The 22,065-nt window shown below is 40.1% G+C and overlaps 1 protein-coding gene across 2 annotated transcripts; it reads left to right on the top strand.

The window, feature by feature from the left end:
- LOC123747295 (uncharacterized) lies at nucleotides 1-15,842 on the top strand. Of its 2 annotated transcripts, none has more exons than XM_045729391.2 (3): nucleotides 1-645; nucleotides 13,856-13,925; nucleotides 15,554-15,842. In XM_045729391.2, exons 1-3 carry the CDS (start codon nucleotides 584-586, stop codon nucleotides 15,695-15,697), a joined length of 276 nt encoding a protein of 91 aa, XP_045585347.1. In that variant the 5' UTR covers nucleotides 1-583; the 3' UTR covers nucleotides 15,698-15,842. The 2 variants fall into 2 exon arrangements, 1 of the variants encoding a protein (XP_045585347.1); XR_006771656.2 differs by lacking the exon at nucleotides 1-645 and adding an exon at nucleotides 9,772-9,949 and having other exon boundaries at nucleotides 15,554-15,647.
- Nucleotides 15,843-22,065: the final 6,223 nt, after the last annotated feature.

The raw sequence follows: 22,065 nt of genomic DNA, 5'->3' as shown, positions 1-22,065 counted from the left end.
CACCAGCGACGCCAGCCGGTATACGCGCCTTCACTGCCGCCACAGCGACGCTAACTGTATACGCGGCCGCCACAGCGACGCCAGCGGTATACACGCCGCCACGTACAGCGACGCCAGCGGTATACACGCCGCCACGTACAGCGACGCCAGCGGTATACACGCCGCCACGTACAGCGACGCCAGCGGTATACACGCCGCCACGTACAGCGACGCCAGCGGAATACACGCCGCCACGTACAGCGACGCCAGCGGTATACACGCCGCCACAGCGACGCCAGCGGTATACATGCCTACACTGCCGTCCATAATAAATGAACTAAACATATGTAAAAGCCGCCACAACACGCCCTCACACTCAAAAGAATAAGTGTTTGCAGAATCCTTAACTTTTCGAAGGAAAAGATACTATATTTGTGCACAATTATGATCACACGGACCGTCAACATTCACAGCATAGTGGTGATTGTAAAATAATCCAAATTTTGGAAATACGTAGTGATTTATTGCTGCTGAAGCTGGGCCATCAAATAATAAGTGAAGCAGCGTGAGTGTGCGTTAAGTGAGGCACGTGAGGACAATTAAGATGAGTGCCAGCAGCTCTCAACTACGGCGGCAAGTTGCCAAGCTTCAACAGTATGTATACCGGTGAGTGAGTGCATAGGGGAGCAGCGCCGCCGAGGGCCTCACGCCGGCTCACACCCCAGCTGAGGGCCTCAGGGGGATTTCTCGTGAGTCAAAGTAAATGGGAGATGAATTAGGTTAGGGGGGTAGAAATAGCCTAAGCTACTCTATCCCTTTGAGATGTATTTCTTTATCTCAATAAACATACTTGAACTTGAACTTGAGATGAATTACGGAGCTGTAGCTATATTTATGTGTATTTAATTGCATGTAATAATAATATTTTATTTCCATAAGTCTAGAAAATCAGAATACAGTGGGTATTAGTCGGTACAGTTTTAGATATTTTTGATAAGGCCACTGTGGTGATTATAATCACACGCAGCGGTCTGAGAAACTTTATAGTTAATATGTGGGTTTAGGATAGGTAATAAACATTTTAGGCTGATACTGGAAACTAAAAGTTGTAAATTACCATGCACAACTTAAAGAATTTAAGATAATGTAGAAGGATAATGTGAAGTTGTGTAATTCATTAATGTTATAACTCATGTTGTAAGAGCCAAGAGCATGTCACAATATCGTGGCTGGAAGTTAGACACCCAACACCCACATGAAATAAAGGAAGTGACTGAAAAATAAAGAAAGTGACGACCTTTCGGCCCGTTCTGGCAGGGTGTGTGGTGTCTGTAGAAAATAAAAGAGCCTACTGATGCAGGGGACAGAGGCCCTGGATCTTGCCAGGACCCCCGCAGGCTCTGACCTACCAGCAGGGCATGCAGTCGGCAAGTACCATGTTGGGACCTGAAAGTTGGTGAACTATGCCTGGCCAGGAGGAAGCCACAGGAAACTCTGGTGGAGGTCCGTAGCTAAAAATCAAGGCAAATATGATTGGCTTATTTCGGATGAACTGTCTATGGAGGGAACAGAACAGGAATCTCTACTCTGGTACTGTCGGACTCCTCGAGCGTTAAATAGATACATGTTCCTAAATGATGTCTGTCACTAGGCCAACTACTGGCCCTTCCCAAAATGCAATGCACAAAAGTTGCTTACACACTTTCACTGCCTAATGTCGCATATTCCGTCAGTTTGGTTAGTTTAGTTCATTTATTATGCACCCCATACCCATCTTGTGGGCGGTAGTGGAAAGGGTTACAGAGGCATATAATGGGCTTAGGGACTGAACCCCACAATTCATTTAACTAAGCAAGTTGCAATCTTGATGAGCTAGTTACAAAATTCAGTATAAGTCGTCACATCAACAATGGGTTCGAGATCAACCACAAGTACAGTTTCATCAACCTGTCCTCTTAAAAAGAACGTCGCTTTTGGCCGTTTGCCCGTATGGCCGAATTTGGACGTAATTTGAAATTGAAAAAAATATGAAAATAAATTTGGGATTTTTTTTTTTCACCAACAGTAAGTTAAGGGTCCTCTGATAGGTTAGGTGGGCAGGAAATTCTCATAAAGTTTCAAAACATTATGAAAAACGTTAATTTAAAGTGTCCTCTTATAACCTCTGCGCGTACGCCGGACGGCTCAAATAGAAAACGGAACAGAACGTCACTTTTGTGAGTGGATTTCATTTCAAATTACGTCCAAATTTAGCCATATCGCGCATACGAGCCAAAAGTGACGTTCTTTTTAAGAGGACGGGTTGCTTAATAAGCAACTGACATATGTTGAGAGTTAGTGTCATAATTGATATGTTTGTCCTGCACACCGCCCCCCATCCAGTGGGCAGCGGTGGATAGGTTACAATCACTCAGTTACTACCTACAGTTAGCAAACTGGGGATATTTGGCTAAAATTTTTGGTAGCAGATCATTTTGAATGAAATATTTACACATCGCTGGAACATTGGTTATAGAATTGTCTCTGAATTCACGTATCTTTTCGCACTCCATCACATAGTGACGGAGGATGTGCGAATAATTTTGTTGACACAGTTTACATTTGGTCAGGTCTACATCGGCAGATAATGAGAATTCCCAGAGATACTTGTAACCGAGTCTAAGCCGAGCAGTGCTCTTGTGCTAAAGAAATAGTACAAGAGAATGAATCTCCACACATTGTCTTGCGGTACTTACACTTACAAAGCCACATTTATCAATACTAACCTTGACGTGACACCTTTCCTAGATGGATATAACAGAACACATGAACATCACATCAGAAATAATTATCTGACATTCCTAGAGTTCGACTAAACTTATGTAAACACTTCATGCAATTTAGGGGCTTAGTATATGGAACTCCCTTTCTAATTAGGTAAATAATTGGTCATCCTATACATTATTCAAAAGTAAAACAATAGATATGGAGAAGGGCGGGGTTAATGGGAGGAGAGGTGCCAGGTAAGGGGTGCTGGCGGCTCTGAAGGTCGGCTACCATTATGTCCCTGTGCACCTCCCGCCCTTGCATGCTGACACCCACGCTCGTGGCCCCAAAATACCATCGAGAAGCGTTATAACCTCTGCCGCCCGCAACACTGCAGAAGAATATGGTTTCGGTTTATCATTGTCGGGGGGGGGGGGGGGTGTCAGAAAGCCACAACAATTTTCTAACTCCTGGGTACCTATTTACTGCTAGGTGGTCAGAGGAATAAAGTGAAAGTAAGCGTGTCCGACCACGGGACCCAGGCCCTTTCGGTTGCAAACCTACTGCGCTGCCTACTGCGCTTCATAAGCTCCGGACGAGGTTGGAGATGGTTTTATGCAGTAAACCGGCTAATTTTTCATTTTTGTTTCATGTTAATAACAGTACACCAGCGGTCGAACGCTTAATACTGCCTTGGTTACTGTGCAACACGACGGACGCTGCCAGACCTACACGAGGTCAACATGAAACAAGCCTGGGAAGAGAGCCAAGCAGAGCACACCAAGAGCTTATATTGCAACCACATGAGCGAGGACTCAACCTTGTAGTCTGCCTGTCTTCATAATGTGGGGTCGTCCTTTTTTATATTTTGCCCCGGAGAGAGATAGTTTATTGAGAAGAACTGAATAGTTTCCGTACTAAACATAAAAAAGTCATACTACATTTTACTTGGAAACAAAGCATCTAGCCAAATACACGTACAGGTAGACAATGTAAACGTTGCTAGTAAAAATGATGGAATGTTATACATAGAGAAGAGACTTGACTTCAATCTTCACATACAACACAGCCAAGAAAGTCCAAAACTGTTGGCATACTTTTAACAATCAGATACTATGTCCTCCACTCTGCTCTTTTCACCGCCTTCAAACTTAACAATGCTACTCACTAATTTATACCTATCTAGCTTATAGTATCTGTGCATGAGGTTCAACCACTGCAAACCACCTCAATCCCATCATCACCCAACAAAATATCAGCTATCAGAACTATAACAAATTCTGTCTTCAGATAACACAGCTCCTCTATTCAAATCACTGACCATACTCAACATACACTCCACACACACACTGCTCACACCTGCTACGTACACTTTCCTGAATTTACCTGAGTGCCACTATTTCTGAAGATTACCGTCGGATGATCAAATTATTTATATTATAAATATAACTTAAAAAGGGATTTGAATACCAGGCTTAATCCAGCGGAGGGTCGAGCGAGTAATTATATCCACTGCCAAGAGGTCTCTGGAGAACAATATGGCAGCCTGTGCCCCAGAATCCTTGTACCCCGGCAACAGCCTAGTGCACCAATGCGGTAAGAAAGCATTGTAAGTAGCTATAGTCCACCCAAATTCTGGCAACTGTAATGTCACACTGTGTAGTGAGTGGGTGTCTTGTACTATCCGTACATACAGTTCTCGCTATAAACATATCATTACTCTTTATGGTATTGTTGTCACGCTGAGAAAGTCTGGGTGGAGAAGCTGGAGACCTCTCAAGGCCATCACCAAGGTCGTGCTGCAGGCTGGCTGTTGCTAGGTTGCTTGCAGCTGCTGCTGAATGTCTATTGACAACACCTGAAAATCACACCAACTATTTCTATGAATTTATAATGTCACATATGCAGGCGCTGCAGCTATTGCTTGTTAAATAAGTCGTATTACCACTAAAGCAAGTAATTTTGTATTCAAATTTTATTGCAATCGACTTGCCTGTATACGGTACGCTGCACTGTGAAGGTTAATCATTGTTCATTCAATATAAATCATATTTAACAACTCATTAAATAACATAAATAGTTTGTATGGTGGTGGCGAACAAGTCTGCCAATGAGAAGCTATATATAGTACGGCCAGGACTTATTGGAGAATTAAAATACATCCAGACGTTTCTCTGACCGCCATTCAGACAGTGACGCCGGACGTGTATTTTTTCTAGGAAGAATAAAATTATTAATATTTTTTTTAATTAACAAGCTTAGGTATACAAAGCAATGTGCTGCTACCCTATTCTATATGAAAAATTACATAGTGTACATTTAAAACTAACTATAAACTCATCTAATGGCAATCCCCGTGGGGCATCTTCTTTAGGTTATCTTGAGTTGATTTCGGGGCTTGTAGTGTCCCCGCGGCCCGGTCCCGGCCACGGCCTCTACCCCCAGGAAGCAGCCCGTGACAGCTGACTAACACCCAGGTACCTATTTACTGCTAGGTAACAGGGGCATAGGGTGAAAGAAATTCTGCCCATCGTTTCTCGCCGGCGCCCGGGATCGAACCCGGGACCACAGGATCACGTGTCCAGCGTGCTGTCCGCTCGGCCGGCTGGCTCCCAGTGGTAACACTCTCCCCACAATTCACAAGAAATTTGGTCAGGGTTCGTATCCTGGATTCCTGGCCTGGGAGGATTGACTAGGCGCCAGTCTTTAACTGTATGTCTCTGTTCACCCAGCAGTGAATGGGTTCCTGGTTGGTGAACGATTTGGTGGGTCGTATTCCGGGGAAAATTAGGATGAAGGACTTGCCCGAAACGTTATATGTGTTAGTGGCTTTACAAGAATGTAAGAACTCTTGTAAATATAAATAAAAAATATATAAATAATAATATCCCCATCTCACAGGATGGTTAGTCATACACTTAGTCCTAGTCCAGCAACCAGGAGGCCCTGGTCGACGACCGGGCCGCGGGGACGCTAAGCTCCGGAAGCACCACAAGGTAACCTCAAGGTATACGGCATCAGGAGAGAACATAAAGTGTTCTAATGCGGGGTAGAAATAGCCTAAGCTACTCTATCCCTTTGAGATGTATTTATTTCTTATCTCAATAAACATACTTGAACTTGAAGTGTTCTATTAGCCTCCACTAGCAAAATCTGGGTAGAGCACAACAATAATTTTCCATTATTCTTGAGTGTATGAACTACAGGTAGTTACAGAGCTCAAAGTACCTCATACCATTTGGTCCGAAAGCAATGATCAATAACAGGGCATTGACTCGACCCAAAGCTTCCAAGCATTACGTAAGTGATGAAGAGTAGCTTTGGGTAATTAGACGGACCCCTTATAATTATCTGTTAGATTAAGGTCCTGCCCGAAACTATGCCTGTTAGTAGTTTTGCAAGATTGTAAAAACACCGATGTTATGTTTTCTCACAAACCCAATGTACATTCTTGTATATCTAAATAAATAAATAAAAATTATTATTAATTATCACTGCAAATTGCCGAAATGTAAACAATGTGTGACTAACCATCCTGTGAGATGGGAATATTAGATAAGCTTACAGCTAGTTTTTTATCTACACTGTGTAATCTTTTATTTAGAATAGGGTAGCAACACATTCCGTTGTGTCACAACGGAAAGGTTGATGATATTCTTGAGAGATATAAGAATTTTGCACCAAGATTGTAATATTTTGTTGAATTATCTGCAGGTGTCTTGCAAATTGTCTATACAGTATACCTAGGTCATAAAAGTATTTGTGTGTACGTCTGATACCATACTACTTGTGAAGGAGGAAATGTATATTTTTACCTCTCAGAATGTTTGGTAATGTGTTTATTTGTGATGTGTGTCTATGTATATATTAACACGTTGTACTGAATGGGGTGAGAATAGCTTGAGCTACCTCATCCCTTTGTGTGTATTTTACCTCAATAAACTTATTTCAATTTCAATTTCAATTTCAATTTCAATAATTTCCATGCTTAGATTGTTATTAGCTTTTGTCCAAAATGCTATATGCATGTTAGTGGCTTTTCGATAATGTATCACTAAACTGCTAATTTAAAACACATTTTCCCTTCTTGTAAAACTTCTTGCCTGAAACGCTATGCGTACTAGTGGCTTTAGGTATTGTATGTATTATCTCTATCTTTAAATCTAACATTATGTATGTAACTCAATGTATGTACCTTTTCCTGAATAAAAAATCTAAATCTAAATAAGTAAATCAATTTTAAAATTGATGGGGCTCCCGGCGCGCAGTAGTTGCTCCTGGGAGAAGAAAAGCGGTGTTGAGGGGGTGGGGGGGTTGTTTTGGCAGATTGGGCTACAAGTAGCGAATTGGGCTACGTTTGAGAGCCCCGCGCGCCTAAATTTTTAATTTCTCTACTTGCGACTTTTTGGCCCAATTTAAAATCAAGTTGGGCTACTAATGTTAAGAAACTCAATGATGATTATTTATGCTTTTATAATGTAATGTGTACAAATCACAGCCGCATCCAATAACCTGATTGACTAGACTACGTACCGCAGGAGGTCAGAGAACGTCCCCCTGGGGACGTTGATCCTAGGAACCTTCGAAAGAAAAAGTGACCGCAAGGTAAGGTAACCCTCCCAAGGGACCAAAGATTTCCCAACCTTAATTGTCTAAGGTATATCCCAGGTACTGTCTATGTTAAGTGACATCCCACTGTTGCCTACTGCAAATGTTAAGTTTCTCTTTAGGTTTTTCCAAGAATGAAATGACTGTCGTTTGAGCAGGTTTGCATACAATGAACCTGGCAGCTTCATCACATTTCTCAAACCAATCCTATATTATTTTGAAAGTATGAATTTATTTTATATAACAAAAAAATGAAGCAGATCATTGTATACTTCAAAATGACTGAAAACTTTGAATGCTCAGAAGAATCGTGCAACCAGCTGATCATGCAAAGCTTCATGTTAATTTGGACTTTAATTCCAGGGAGAAAGTGGACTTTTGTTATGACTTTTCAACACTTCTGACCACTAACAGACAAAACAATCTTATAACCCAGGAAAAGTTTCAAAATAATCAAGATATATGCCATAATTTTTTAGTGAAAACTTGCAATGAGCTTCTTTCTTGTATTCCTAGTAATGCTGAAACTTTCAAAAAGATGACAAATCTGTCACGGCCACCATTCTTAGAACTTCCTTTAGTACTAGCTGATCAGTCTAAGCTTAGCGAAACTGAAAGTTAGTGGCGCCTACTGTTAACAAGTCACTGGTCCAACATTTGTAAGGGACAAGTTCCACAGCCCATCCTCCTGCTTTGGTAGTATTTATAGTAACGATGAGGATCATAGAATATATACCAACATACAACGAAAATTAGAACGTATAACTATTGAACGTAGAATCTGAACTATTGAGTTGGACAAACCGGAAAACCTATTTTTTACTCGTACTCATCTACGGATCATAACATACTACTTGTGAAGGAGGAAATGTATATGTTTATCTCTCAGAATGTTTGGTAATATGTTTATTTGTGATGTGTGTCTATGTATGTATTAACACGTTGTACTGAATGGGGTGAGAATAGCTTGAGCTACCTCATCCCTTTGTGTGTATTTTACCTCAATAAATTTATTTCAATTTCAATTTCAATCTACGGATCAAGAAACTTGTGTTTCTTTGCTAAACTAAACTAACCTCCCTAGGCCTAATATATGATATCTGAGGCTAATATAATACACATGTGTGTTATACACACGATTTTACACGTTTTCACACACACGCCTAGGAATATTTCAGTTTGTGTTTTAGCTTTATTTTAAAATAATTCTATACTAATCAGTATACTACTATCTAAACGCTAAGAACGGAGGCTGGGTTGGGGCCTGAATTACATGGATCGTCATTTTGGATCAAGGCAATAACTGTCAAGAATGTTTTTTTTATTAAAAACTTAGGTATACACAGCAATGTGCTGCTACCGTATTCTATATGAAAGATTACACAGTGCAGATAAAAAACTAGCTATAAGTTCATCTAATATTCCCATCTCACAGGATGGTTAGTCATACATGGAATCAGGGTAGAAAATACATAAGAACATAAGAACAAAGGTAACTGCAGAAGGCCTATTGGCCCATACGAGGCACCTCCTATTTATAACCACCCAATCCCAATCATATACATGTCCAACCCACTCTTGAAACAATCGAGGGACCCCACCTCCACCACGTTACGAGGTAATTGGTTCCACAAATCAACAACCCTGTTACCGAACCAGTATTTACCCAAGTCTTTCCTAAATCTAAATCTAATACCTGCCTCCATACAAAAACAAATCTCAAGTGAGAACATATGTTCTCACTTAAATATTGGGGCGAATAAAATTCGCCCCTATTAGCCCCCACTAGCAACCCGATATTCCTGAGTATATGAAACAATTACAGAGCTCAAAATACCTCATGTCAAGAAAGCTGTTGGCGATCCCATACTGATTGACCTCGCTGAGTTTGCATTGAAAATATACAGCTTACCAATAAATAATGCCCCCTGGTTGAACGGGTATTTTCGACAGTAACATCTGTGTAAACTAAACTGAGAAATCGAATGAGATTCCAGCTTTTGACATCAATCTTGAGAATCAAAACATTTTTGGAAGAAAACGAAACTTGTTTCAAGCGTGGGTTGGACATGTATATGAGTGGGATTGAGAGGTTATAAATAGGAGCTGCCTCGTGTGGGCCAATAGGCCTTCTGCAGTTACCTTTGTTCTTATGTTCTTATCACTAGCCACCCATGTCAATACTTAAATAACAATGTGCAGTATACAAAAACGAGGTTGTTGCCAGTATAAGGATTAATTACTCGTGGATGCAGACGAATATCGATCTTCTAGATAATCTTCAGCTGTGAAGACGTAAAGATAATATTACTATAACCATTAAAATCGTGTAGTGTACTCTATGTATTAAAATATATATTATTTTGAAAACCGTATCAGTCACTAAACAAAAAATTGGGCTACTTTTATTACAAATTCGCTACTTTTTAGACCGTCAGCTCGCTACTTTCAGCAAATCGGAACTGGCAACTCTCTCAGCGACTGGTTGTTGTGGGTTGTAGTCGTGGTGGTGGTAGGACCGTGCTGGTAGTGTGCTGGTAGTGAGCTGCGTCTTCACCACTCCAGTCATACTTCCTCTCCAGCGTGCTGGTGGGACATATTTCTCTTCTTGACCACTGTGAGTAACCTGCAGGGGGCCGCCATGGGTGTATGAGATACGATGTTCAGCCCGTGTTCAGACCCGCTCCTGTGCCAGGTCAACCCATAGTGCTGATGTCTCTCAGGTGTTCACATTCACGTAGATAGTGGTCAAGGCGGTGTCCATCACTCTCGCCACAGATTCTACAACTTCGCTGATCAACTGTTGTTTCCATTCCATATCTAGTTGGATATTTGTATCCAAGACGGATTCTCGCTATTACTATGTTGTTGAGTACGGTTGAGGGTTGTGATTGACGCATGTTGTGATGGGCATCACACACGTGGTGTCTAACTACTAACACGTGGCCACTAACTACCTCCACACACGTAGTGTCAGGTAGTTAGTGGTGATCGACAAGTTCACTACAGTGTCGGTGAACAGATAACAGGTTTGAGGAGGAGTTAAACTACATCGATGTTATAGATTCAGTTACTTGGAACATAAATGTTCCAAGTAGCACAGGCTATGGTGATCCATAGTAAAAAAAAAAAAAAAACTTGATAGGCAGATGAAGTCATAATAACGTGGCTGAAAAATGTTGACCAGACCACACACTAGAAATTGAAGACGACGACGTTTCGGTCCATCCTGGACCATAATAAAGTAGATTGTGACTAATAGACTACATAGTGTAGTGGGTCTGTGTTCACGTGGTAGCTTGTGTAGTCTTAGTGCTTAGCAGTCTTAGAACGCTCTTAGTTCTTTGGGTCGTGCACACCGGCATTTTACGTACATTGTTTTATCCATGACTTGTAAATGGCAACAAAAATTTTCACTTTTTAACCGTTGAATGAGAGCCAGTGCTTCATAATTAATTTCAGGATCCCTGTAGTCAACCCGTCCTCAGACCAAGTCCATTCTATCCAGCGGTCGACCCCAAAGATGCAGTCATCAATTTTAACATGCTGTTAATTCAATACAGGAATTTTCTTAAATATAAATTATATATATTAGCATAATATATATTTTTAGGCATTGGTTAGGTTAAGTTAGGTGTCTAGGTTCTGTTGGCGATTAATTGTATTTGTAGTATGTGGGTGAAGCACTTACAGGTTGTGGTTTGAACAAAATTCATCAGTGAAGCACCTGTTCTGGAAGTGTTCGGACATCAGTAGAGTTGTGTAAACCATTTTTTATTCATAAACAGCGGGATTGGCTGGCGCATGGAATCACTTTTGGGCTTTGTGTCTGAGGACGGGCTGCTGTAGTACAGTAGAATTCATTCTCGACCCCCCCATCGAGAATTCCGCGTTTGAATCCCAAGCAGGACAGAAATAGTTGGGCTTATTTCCTATTACCTAATGCATCTGTTCAGTAAGTAGGTACCCAGGAGTTAGTCATTTTGTGAGGATGCATCCTGGAAGGATGGGATTTTAGTAGTTTGACCTGGGGGGGGGGAGGACCTTGATATAATCATAACTTGTGTAAATGCACCCTGGCTGCCTGTTCCCCTGACAAGATTTATAAAATTAACATTTACCTGAGGGTCACTAACACTAGTGGCCTTGATGAGAACAGGAAGCCAGTGGCTTGTTAAAGGTCCCCCCTATTTGTCCTGATTTTTTCAAGTTGGATTTTAAAGTTGAGCAGAGTTTTGGCATTTACAACTTTTGCAGGTAGGCAGTTTCATGGGTTATAACCCTGTGGGTGAAAAAACATTTTCAGTCCTACACTGGCTTGAGCTTGAAATCCTTGCTATTTGCATTACATTTTACCTTTTTGAAGAATTTGTTTGGATCAACATTCTCCAAATTATTTAGTATTTTGAATGTTTCGATGAGATCGGCCCAATCATGTCTGGTTTGCAGTACTGTATAGTGGTACCTTCTTTTATGAATTTAATCCATTCCCAGAGACTGTTTGTAAATCGAAATGAATTTTCACATAAGAAATAATGTAAATTGAATTAATCCATTCCACACTCCCAAAAATATAAACTTAAAAATACATTTTATACATGCTCTACTAATATTTTGTACTACAGTATGTACAAGTATATCTTGCCTTTAATGAGGATTCTTGTTAGCACATGGAAGACAGGTGAGAGGGGAGGAGGAGAGGTGTTAGTGTTTAGAATGGGAGTCTCCTTCCATTATAACATCAGGCACACAGTCCTGGGGTACTCTCTCTCTCCTACGTTTTGCAGGCATACCACTAGGACCTGGTTGTGGCTCACTGCTTGCTTGTCTTGCTAAGAATCTGTCCATAGACACTTATTTTTCCCTACAATTTAACACTTGTCTATAGTGAGACATCATTCTCACTATGAATGATCTCTTGTTTTTCCTCTATAGACATCCTCACAACGATTTTCTTAGGTTGAACTTTACCACTGACATTCTTAGGACACATGGCATGATATATAATAATTAATTATATGCTCAGAAACCAAAAAAAGCACAAAAACAAATAAATTCTTTACAAAGAATTCAAGTGCGATTGTCAATAGGAGGGAGACACTGGTAAATTGAAGCTTGTCTCGCCCGTGCCACCAGGAACCATGCGCGCGTTCGAGCCATACATGTATCAACAAACTTGCCAAGCGAGGCAAAGCTCATATAAGAGTCGAATTTTACATAGAAATTGAGCTCATAACCCCAAAAATTCATAGAGGGGCAGTCGTCAACCGAGGTTCTACTGTATTGTTAGCCCTGTAGCCCTCAACCATTCCTGGTATGAGAGCTGACTTGGTTCTGGAATTATTTTTGTTGCCTGGGGCTTAACTTTCTCCAATCTGGATTTTATTTAAACTGTCTATTTGTATCCGGACAAACGTCCGGTCATCCGGATATGTACATAAAATTACCTGGGTGCAATTTTGTCCAGATAACCCTGATATTTGGCTTAGTGGAATCCAGATAAGAGCTCGTACCTTAGTACTGTATTAACAATTTTGCGTGTTTAACAGGAAATGAAATACAGTGGCACCTCGACTTACGATTGCCCCTACTTACGATAATTTCGCGTTATGATGTAAATTTCATCGAAAAATGCAACTCGACATCCGATGGTGTCGTCGACTTACGATATTTGTTGGTACACGTTCGGGTTGACCGATCGTGTGATTCCTGGTCACGCGGCTGACCTACCTTAGTTTACTACAGCTGCCTGCTTAGTGACGATCGCGCCTATAAGAAATTTTGCTTTTTTGGTGATTTTTTGCATTTTGAACATTAAAGTTATTATATATCACGCCATGAGTCCCAGGAAAGTCAGTGGTAAGGCTCAACATATGAGATTCCATGTAAGGATGACCATAGAGCAGAAACAAGAGATCGTTCGTAAATATGAAGATGGTGTGCGGTGCGGGACTGGCTAGGCAGTACGACAAATCTCGGTCAACGATATCCACCATACTGGATAAGAAAAAGGACATTATGGGTGCTAAAGTGATGCATCATTACAGACAAATGTTAAAACGAAGGGAAAAACAAATGTCTCTTGACAAATTTGTAGTGAGACAAACAAGCACTGAACCACAACCAGGTCCTAGTGGTATTCAGGCAAAATGTAGGAGAGAGTACCCCAGAGAAAACAGCACTGCCTGATGTGATAATGGAAGGGGACTTCCCTTCCAAACGGTAACACCTCTCCTCCTCCCCCCTCATCACCATCTTCCATAAGCCATCAAGAGCCCTCCATAAAGGTAAGATAAACTTAGGTACTGTATTGTAGTTAGAAAAAACATTGTATTCAGTATAAAATGTATTTGTATGTTAATATTTTGGAGAGTGGGGAACGGATTAATTCAAATCTTTCTTATGGGAAAAATCGCTTCAACTTGCGATTCGTCTCTGGGAATGGATTAGCATTGTAAGTCGAGACCCCATTGTATTTTGAAAATATTAGTATTGTATTGTTAATACTGTGTGTTCATTTCAGGCTTCTGTACGGCGACATGCTGGCCCACATGTCAAGATACCCTCTTCGGCTGCCTATGAGGATGATTCCTGTAAGTTGAATTATCAGTTGCACTTTAACTGAGTTTTTGTTGAACACAGTGATAATATGGCTCCTGTTGATAGTTACCTGTAATGTTTTATAGAAAATAAAAAAAAAAGTAAAAATCTGTACAGTTTGACATTACTTAATGTCTACCTGCAAAGCTAGATACTAATTATTAAAGATTAAATTATTAAATTAACTTATTGAATTCACACCAATTTAATTACAGGGGTGTCTCAAATCTAGAAACCTTAATATTATGGTGCGGCCTTTACTTTGTTTACATGCCACTTGTTAAACAACATTTTACATATAGCTTTAATGTCTAAAGTTTGCATTCTTAGCCTTTACACTCATTTGTGCTTTATTTTATTTTAGCATATTTATAAGCAAAGACATTTTTGGCAAGTTAGATAAATGAAGCTTTAATGTTAACACACACATGTTAACCAGAAAACATATAAATAAGACTAAACCAGGTTTATATATGTAAAGTGGGATAGTTCGGGATTGTTCAGTCTTCGAGCTTGCCAGCACTGGTTATATTAAGGTCCACAGTAAATTGTCACAGCATATAATATCCTAGCTCCCTGAATCCTGGGTAAGAGCCAATAATACGTTTTGTTTACCTTCTATATTGTCACACTTGGACACTGTTAAAGGTAGCTGGCAGCTCGTGGGGTCCCTTGTTTTGATGTGCTTAGAATCCAGATTGTAAAAAAAACTTGGGTCAATTTTTATCAAGGGGTCTCTGAAGGGACTCCTGGTTTAACCTTGAAGAGCAGATGTCTGGACACCTGCTCTGCCTGGGGGTCACCGGATCATGTTCAGTTACAGTAGGGTTTTGATGCTGCCATCTGGCATTCCTTATAAACGGTTAAGATTGTTAAGACACCTGGCCCATATATTGCCCGAGATCACAAAGTTGATAGATTTTGACAAGTTTTTGGTCGATTCTTTGGGTGGGGAGATAGTGTCTGGTGTTGGCTTGGCTGAGAGGTGCCAGGGTTTGGAGAAGTCTTGGTGGGCTCCTGGTGTGACCTCGTAGTGATGGGCAGTTGGCTTCTGTTTTGCCAGGGGACACGGAAGATTTTTTTTGTTATGACTACTCGGTGTTCTGTGTGGTGTGGGGCCCGGTGCTTGCCTTCTTAAGGGACTCTTGGGGCTCCCCAGTCATCTGCTCAGCAGTGTGTTTATTTGCTGCAAGGTGGTCAATGGTCCACATAGTTACAAAAAGTACTATGTAAACAAGAGGATGAATTGTATTATAATAACACTTAAGGTTCTCTGCTAGAAATAAATCTGCTCCTAGTGCTTAGTGTGCAGAATCCATAGAAAATGGGATTAGACCCATGAATGAGTTTGTGATAACTTTTTTTTTTTCATAATTTAAGTCTGGTGTGCAAAAGTGTCGTGGCACCTTTTGCAAGAGTATACGCAAGATAGTAAGGGAAGATGTTTTTTCATGTTTGTCAAATACAGTATTGTATAATGAAATGTGCACATACAAAAGTATAAATTTATATACATGGTTCAGAAGTTAGATTTCAACTTTATATTTGAAAACAATTGATAAGATTCATTAATAATTCTGTACATTTACTGCTTTCCTCATTGATTTGTTTATATTTACAGGGAGGTCGTGGTGGGCAGACTATGCATCAGGATAGATTTATTGGATCAGGAGCAGCAATTCTCGTTGGTTTAGGCCTCTGCATATCCTCCTTTTCTCTCAAAAAACTCTCTGCCATGCCAGATAGACCAACACGTCTTATCTAGGTACAGTAGTGTACCTAAAGGCAGAAGATTCATTGGAATGGTTTAAAACTCATGGCAGTACAATCCTTATGCGAAAGGATGACATTGAATTTAAGCTTTATGGAATTTGCTTATTATATATTGAAGTAAATTATACACAATGAAATTTGTCTTATTTGCTTCCCAGCTTGTGTTTATGAAAGAAAATGAATAAATATTTAGTAAAAAAGTCTAGTGGAAATGTAGCATTTGTACATGTAATGCAGTAGCTACCTGTACTGTGTTTTAACTTCACATCAATGCTAATAATTGAGCACTCCCTTTTTTTTTTTTAATCTTGTTAGCATATTTTTAAAAAGTCTAACCAATATTCACATTGGTTATTCTTAGTTGCCTATCATCACCAGAATTGCTTCTTCCGGCTGTTGGTAATCTGAAAATAAATTTGCACCTTCAAATACCTGCTAGTAAGGTGGTAATGAAATTGAGGGGTTGAAAAATGTATTGTTGAACAAATTTTGTATCAAAGGTTACCAAATTTTTGTATTTAGTTTCCAGTTTATGGAGACCGAAAAAGGCCTATTCCTCTATTTTGTGCTTTCGGAATAGTTTAGCATTGTCCATCTTTAAAAGTTCGGCAAACAATTAGTGTGTTAATTTGAGTGTCAAAGTACAATAAGGGGACTTGCAACTTGTCTTAATGGGCTATTATTTGTGTTCGTTGATTTTCACTGTAGGTAATATAGGCAGTCCATAACTTGGAAACCATGATGCATTTTGAAAAAACATTCAATTGCTGGCAATTCTAAACTCTTAACTAAATTTCCCCCTAGATTTTCCCAAGGCATAAGGATGTAAATGTGGAATGCATTCCTGGACCATAAAAAATCATATGAAAATTAAAGTTTTTGGGACAAATAATGTAAGATACTGATTTGTTTAACTTGAATGATAGAATTGCCCTTTCTTGTCTGATACGATCCTTTTTGAAGGAAGAGTGGTAGAATTACAGTACTGGAGGAGGAGGAGGCAGTAAAAGGTGGTGATGCTCAAGTACTGGTGCATCACCACTACAGTACAACTTTTTGGCCTTTATTAAGGAATTTTTCATAATGATTGAAATAATTCATTAATAGCACTGAACATTAAGAAAGGGAACCATTGGGATAGTGCCAAGCCATTATGACTATAGCACTTGGAAGGGGTCAGGATAAAGATTTGGAATGGAATGGGAAATGAGAAAGCAATGGTGCCCAATCACTTGGACGGTTGGGATTGAACGCCGACCTGCACGAAGCAAGACCATCGCTCTACCGTCCACCCCTTGCAATTATTTTGTGTAGTGATAAGAGTGGGCTATAACGGATTTAGAGGCTGTACATAGGTTGGGAACCCCTTGTACTGTAATATTATTGCTTGTACCATATATTACCATTTTAGATGAAGCGAGTTCAGTACTGTATATTAATAAAGTTGTTAAATGTTAACAAGACACTGCATGATGGCACTGCTTTGCATGGAAATATATCATAACCTTGTATTGCTGTTTTTTATTATTTTAAATTGTATGGAATATTGTTTATCCAAATAAGCTTTAGCTAAGCAGTTTGGGTACATAAGTTTAACACTGAGAAGGTTTGGTACAAGGGCTGCAGATGTGCCTAAAAACGTGCTTAAAGGTTGGCTATTAATCTGTGATGTGAAGCATCCCTTCAGCATGTGTAGCCATGGCATGGACATAAATACTGTCCCCAAATTATTTAGTCATTTGGAATTAATCACACGTATTGCTTAAGAAAAGAATTGAATGTATTGCATCTTCTAATAATTTATTGATAACTTAAGTCCTACAATTTTCAAGAAATATATACAAAATTCTTCGTATTATGAAGAGCTAGATAAAATAACCGAGATTTGGTAGGCAGTGTAGAATACTAACAGACCCAGTGAATATACTGATAGACGCCATAAACACGATCAGAGAACACTATAAATATTGGAGGCCCACAACTACTAGAACCTACCAGTGGGGGAAAACAATACAGCCAGAAAGGGTTGAAGTTTAAGAGTTAAGTTTCCTGCAGAAAGTGCCAGACCAGATGGGTTCACCTGCAGACTGTTGCCAACAATATCCTTAACAATCAAGTTATCACAAATTTCTGGCACTGTGCTAGCCACAGGAGTAGAATTACAAATTATACTAATAAATAACAGTACAGCTATAATATTACACATTCATTTGGGAAGAAATGCCCAAGACCAATATAAGAGGATACTGCCTTCATTAAAAACACAATTCATTAATAGCACTGTGATGTTGAGACCTTGCAATTATTGTGTAGTGGTACAAGGGGGCTAAAATGAGTATTTTACTAATGGGTTACTGCATCAGTAAATATGCTTTGGTTCTATAGTGCACTAGACCTGCCTAATTGCTTGACCAATGTTCTAAACCTCGTCACAATCAAACTCATGTACATTTGCTTTTCTTCATTAGACATAATTATGAAAGTAAATTTCATGTAAATCTGTTGCAAAGTTCTGTTGATTTGTGTTCAGAATACACACAATACAAGCAATGTTGGTGTTCCACAATAGTTTACTTGCCTGTATTTGCACTAAAATTGATGTTAATACAGTAGTGTTCATCATTGAACATTACACATCAAATACTGAGTCTGTACATATTTTTACTTATATCTAATAGGTATACTGTATATATTGTAAACTGCATTATTATTATTTTAGTGCAGTTGATAATGGTTTTGTTCCATGTACTGTATATTCAAACAATAAATTCTTTCTATTTAGAATTTTATTTTGCACACCTGAATTTAAAAAGATGTCTGTATGGATATGTCCTTACCTATCAGTAACTATAGGAGAGTGGAGATCTTGCTTTTTGTCCCGTTTATATCTGACGCACCAATTACCTCTCACTCTACATTAACATTTTCATAATATTTTTTTCTTAAAGTTGTGGATAGAATTAACTTCAACAACCTTTTTCTTAAATGCATTCCCCTTTTGACCACCTGTACAGGAAATAAGAATTTCCTTACATCTCTTCAACTCAATTTCATGTCCAGCTTCCATTGATGTCACCTGCCCTATCTCACTTTTTATTTATTTTTTTATTTTTTTACTAGCTGTACCCGGCCACAGCAACCCTCCTCCGTTCCCCCTGTCCTCCCCACCATTCACTCCTCCCCCGTCCCCTTGTCTTCCTAACCATTCCCCACTTCCCCATCCCTTTGTCTTCCCCACATCCCCCACTCCCCCATCCCCTCGTCCTCCCTACCATATCCCCCTCCATGTCCCCTCATCCTCCCCCACTCCCCCTTCCCTTCGTCCTCCCCACCATCCCTCACTCCCCTGTCCCCTTGTCCTCTCCACTATCCCCTTCACCATCCCTCACTCCTCTTTCCCCTCCCCCCAACCACCATTCTCCACTCCCCCATCCCCCTCGTCTTCCCCACCATTACCCACTCCCCCGTCCCATTCGTTCTCCCCACTCCCCCCATCCCATTCGTCCTCCCCATCATTCCCCACTCCCCTCATCCTTCCCACCAATTCCCCATCCCCTCATCCTCCCCACCATCCCCCGTCCCCCCTCGTCCTCCCCACCATTCCCTGTCCCCCCTCGTCCTCCCCACCATCCCCCGTCCCCCCCACCATCCCCTGTCCCCCCTCGTCCTCCCCACCATCCCCCGTCCCCCCTCGTCCTACCCACCATCACCCACTTCCCGTCCCTTTGTCCTCCCCACCATCCCCCAGTTGTCCCCACCATTCCCCGGTCACCTTGTTCTTCCCACCATCCCCTCGTTCTCCCCCTGCCATCATTTTTCCCCGCCCCACCATTTTCCCCTTCCCCATCCTCCTCGTCCTCCCCACAATCCCGTCCCCTGGTCCTCCCCACCATTCCAACTTTCCCGTGCCCTCGTCCTCCCCACCATTCCCCCCTTCCCCTCGTCCTCCCCACCATCCCCCATTCCCTTGTCCTCCCCACCATTCCCCCCCTCTTCCCCGTCTGATGCGTTCCCAAATGATCTGATGTTCCCATCATAAAAAATGGAAACATCAAATGATCTCTGCTGATGTTCTTCACAAAATGTTCCATACTCACAAAATGAACAGTATGGTAAATGACACCGCTCAATTCTAATGCAATGTCACATGAAATAAATAATCAAAATCTATGACTATTTAATGTAACAATGCAATCAGAAACATTGAAGTGAAATCGTAAAATATTTAGCGTAAAATATAAGCGTATGTTGCTTTTACTTCCAAATAGTGGCGCTGTTTTTCAAGAAAAGCATGTTGTTACCTGTTACAGATGTGACATCTATATAGTAGATATATAAAAACACACTTATTTGAATGGAACGTAGTGTCAAAATTTCAAAGCAATTGGTGAAGAACTTTCGGAGATTAGCGATTTTGAAAAAATGAACATTTTCATTTTTATTTATCGATTTAAATAGGCTTCCTTTGTCCACTTTGTTCCCACTTAAAATTTTGTGTGTAGTTATCATATTTCTTCTATTTCTCCTCTCTAAGATTGCAAGGATAAGTTCTCTGAAACTGTCCTTATAACCGAGGCCTCTCAATTCTGCAACCTGTCCTCAGGATAGGCTCATCCAGGCATTGGCCAAAGCCAACGATGCATTCATAATGTACTGTGCATTGAAAATTTGTATTTTCTTAAATAAGGAAATATTATTAGACTAGAATGTGTTGAATAGTTAGGTGTACCTTAGGTTAGTTTCTGTTGGCAATTACAATATTGGTATTTACAATATGTGAATCAAGCATTGAGAGAGGTGCAATGTGAGTAGAGGATGGGAACAAAGCACTATTCTTGAAAAGTATATATGTCATCAGGAGAGTTATGTGGGCAGTGTTTTTCATTAAAAAATGAGGGTTTGGTGGCTGGATTAATAACTTATGATGTTTGTTGATAGGGACACATTGCAATCTGGTACTAATCTAGTTGCAAATGCAAGCTTGCAACCTTAACCAAGTTTCTGCTTATGTTTCACAAAGTGTGGGTTCCATGCTGGTGCTGCATACTCAAGTAATGACCTCACATATGCAGAGTGTATTTATATACTTTATATGTTTGTATATCTGTCTTGTACCTAATAGTCAGAGTTGCATAACAAAGTTAATTTTTTAAGTATTAAATTTAAAAAAATTGATCTTGGAATAAGTTTTAATTCAGTATACATTATTAGAATTTGTATTATTTACGTCAAAATTAAGAAACCTAACCTAAATATGCCAGTTATTTCTCAATACTGTCTAACATAGGTACAACTAGGCCTAATTAGGTTATAAATTCATGTTTTAAATAATGCTAAAATTTTTAGAGGTGAACAAATTTTGAAAGAAACATTAGAAAATAAGAAAAATTACACTGGCTGTTAAGCAAAAGGAGTTCTGTTTACTAGGCCAAGTAGTGCAGTTCTGGTTATTAGGTACAACATTGTTACATGGGTGAGTACAAGGAATAATCACACAAGTAGCTGGGAGATGCCGTGTCCCTCTAGCTGAGAACCTATATAATATATTGCAAGGCTTTCAAACACCATGGACCCACTCTACACCAGTTTTAAAGAACTCGCCTGAATTCTCGGAGCAACCACCATCTGTGAGAATTGCCTGCTTAGCCTTGGTGTTACTAATAAGTAATCATCACCAAGGAATGGGACAACACCAACCTTTAAATATAGGTAAGCCTTGACCTTGTAGGTCAACTGAATCCTAAGTCCACTATGGGCTCACCATAGCCTGTGCTACTTGGAACTTTTGTATCGAGTGGCTGAATCTATAACAACAATAATAACTCTTGTCACATACACTCTCTCTGGCTCACTGCACATTCAATGTACTAGGCTGATCCCCATTAACCCTCACACTTAGTTTTAGTTTACTGTACTGTTATTATTTTAAATCATTGATATCGATTGTTTTCTGAATTGATATTATCGATTCAGTAGAATCCCAGGTTGTATAACTTTTACCAGGTCAGGGTGGTAGAGGTTGTGGCTGGAAGTCTATTGGTTGTGGGTCTGAGTCAGCAAAGAGCTCCAGTTGATTTTCTAATTATTATTATTGAGAAAATCCATAGGAGCCGTGATGAGAATTCGAATCCATGCAACCTTTTTTCTCCTTTCCCTTCTTTATCTCCAGTTTATCCATCATGTTTTCTTTCTTTTATTTTCTTACACCTTGGTCTAAGAAACTGGCAGGTATTTTATGCTAACTTTGCAGCATGACAGTAAAGAGACTGTCTCCTATTCCCCAACTCCCTGACTGATAGCTAGTGTTGCTCCTCTGTCCTTTATGATGTTATCTCAGGTCAGGTCCTTGCCTCACCTTGG

Source organism: Procambarus clarkii, chromosome 94 (genome assembly GCF_040958095.1).
Source record: "Procambarus clarkii isolate CNS0578487 chromosome 94, FALCON_Pclarkii_2.0, whole genome shotgun sequence".
Lineage (NCBI taxonomy): Eukaryota > Metazoa > Arthropoda > Malacostraca > Decapoda > Cambaridae > Procambarus > Procambarus clarkii.
The sequence above is the reverse complement of the archived record's forward strand: the minus strand, read 5'-3'. Positions and strand labels throughout refer to the sequence as shown.